The sequence below is a fragment of the Sinocyclocheilus anshuiensis genome, unplaced genomic scaffold (assembly GCF_001515605.1).
Source record: "Sinocyclocheilus anshuiensis isolate Anshui unplaced genomic scaffold, SAMN03320099.WGS_v1.1 scaffold375, whole genome shotgun sequence".
NCBI lineage: Eukaryota > Metazoa > Chordata > Actinopteri > Cypriniformes > Cyprinidae > Sinocyclocheilus > Sinocyclocheilus anshuiensis.
In genome coordinates, this window is record NW_015549594.1 from 1,280,222 (window position 1) to 1,282,509 (window position 2,288).

A 2,288-nucleotide genomic window follows, 5' to 3' on the forward strand; every position below is an offset into this window, starting at 1 on the left:
CATATTACATTTACACTTAGTCATTTAGCAGACACTTTTATCCAAAGCGACTTAAAAATGAGGACAATGGAAGCAATAAAAATCAACAAAAGAGCAATGATATGAAAGTGCTATGACAAGTCTCAGTTAGCCTAATGCAGTACACGTAGCATGTTTTTTTTTTGTATTATTATTATATAATAAATAAAAAAGAAAACTGATAGAATAGAAAAAGAATAGAGCAAGCTAGTGTTAGAGGCCTTCTTTTGCTTTTTGTTAATTGTATAATAAATAAAAAGAAAATGGATAGACTTAACAAAGAATAGAGAAGCTCTATTCTAAGAAAAATTTTTTTTTTTTAAGAAAACAAGCAGTTAGTAAATGAATAGAGTGCAAGTCTAAAAGGGGCAATTTTTTTTAAAAGAATATAATTAGAATAGAGATTGCTAGAGTTAGAGGGTCAAATAAAGATGGAAGAGATGTGTTTTTAGTTGTTTCTTGAAGATGGCTAAGGACTCAGCTGCTCGGATTGATTTTGACAGGTCATTCCACCAGGAGGGAACAGTTCATGTAAAAGTCTGTGAAAGTGATTTTGTGCCTCTTTGGGATGGCACAATAAAGCGATGTTCACTTGCAGAACGCAAGATTCTAGAGGGCACATAAGTCTGAAGTAATGAATTTAGGTAAGGGGGTGCAGAGCCAGTGGTGGTTTTGTAGGCAGACATCAATGCCTTGAATTATTGAATTGAATTATAAGAGAAGACAACACACTCTGTAATAATTTCAGACTTTATTGTAGGTGTTTTGATAGAGTGGGCTCTCCCTCACTTTTTGAGCCTGCTTCTGCCTCATCTTAATTGGAAGTATAAGTATTAGACATTTAATTTATTATTATACAGCATAAATCTATATTATATACTAATAAACAACTCATTTAGAAAATGTATATTACATTTTTTAAGGCCTACTATTAATATGGTTTTAATAAAATATTATAAATATGATGTGTTATAGATTACTAGTATCAACTAAGTGATTATAATGGGAAATATACTTAATTGCAAGAATTAAAATGTGAAAAACTGCTAAATATTCAATATGATGATTTACCTGCTGGCTTGCTGGAGCTTTGAATCCATGTTTGCAATGTTGAACTGCCTTTAGCAGCCCCCTTCGCTCTTTCTCTCTTTGTCTCTGCCTTCTTTTTTGTGAAGGCATTGTATTTTTTTGTTTGTTTGTTTGTACCCGATCAGATCTAATATAAATAACACAACGTTTATCAGCAAAGGGGCACCTCAGCTGATTAGGGCAGAGGGGCAGTGGCTCTAGCCACCAGGCTGTGCCCGGCCCTGCTGTCCAGAGAGATCTGATTGATTGCGCAATTTATGTTTACTGTGCAAAATCACATAGCAAAGTAATCATAGTCTCATCTGCAGGAATTTGTCCTGTTTATAGACATATAAGGAACTTTTGGTCACACTTTATTCTTACTATTAAATAACTGTATTAAGTATGATTTTTGCCTCAGTGAACTCCTAATTACTGCTTTTTAATTGGTAGTAAGGTAAGTAAGTTTAGGTATTGGGTAGGATTAAAGATACAGAATATGGTCATGCAGAATATGTGCTTTATAAGTACTATTAAACAGCCAATATGCTAGCAATGTGCATGCTAATTAGCAACTAGTTAATGATGAGAATTGGTCCCTAAACTAATGTGCTACCGAGCTTTGTTTTGCTTTATTGATTTTTGTATATTTAATACTGATTAAATTTCATAGTTACTTGCTGTTTTTTATTTTTATTATTTTTAATTGTTTTGCCAAGTTTTGCGTAAAGGAATGTTCTCCTGCATGTGAGTTCATACTATGGCATACTGGTTAATTTGGCGTATTGTACATTTAAATGGTACAGTAATTCTTAGAGAAAGACCACCGTATAAGGAATTGAAAGTTGAAAAATAATGAGACTGCATGAGGGGAAGCTTAAAAATATGATTATGCAATATGCAAGAAAAAGTTTTTGTACAGTGTAGCTAGTTTGTTTTCCTGTCACTGGGCTGAAGAGCACATTAATACACTGCAGAGTCTGATACAGCAGCAGAGGAGATCTCCAGATCCACACGTTTATCATTACGGAGTCTGATGGACATATGTGGATGAGGTTGGTCAGCTTTGTTGACATATTTAGTGGACTCAACAATCAGCAGCAGAAACTCTGGTTTTGATCCAGGCTTCTGTCGATACCATAGACTGTATAAAAACGTGGACGTAGTGTCCGTGACGTCACCCGTAGGTTTCTGAAGAGCGG

General features: G+C 34.4%; 1 gene segment (V, D, J or C); it reads right to left on the reverse strand.

The window, feature by feature from the left end:
• Positions 1–2,049: 2,049 nt before the first annotated feature.
• The window catches only part of LOC107658315 (Ig kappa chain V region 2717-like), a 2,576-nt gene continuing 2,337 nt past the window's right edge, over positions 2,050–2,288 (reverse strand). The window contains 1 exon segment of the V gene segment in view: positions 2,050–2,214. Coding sequence covers positions 2,050–2,214 — 165 coding nt within the window.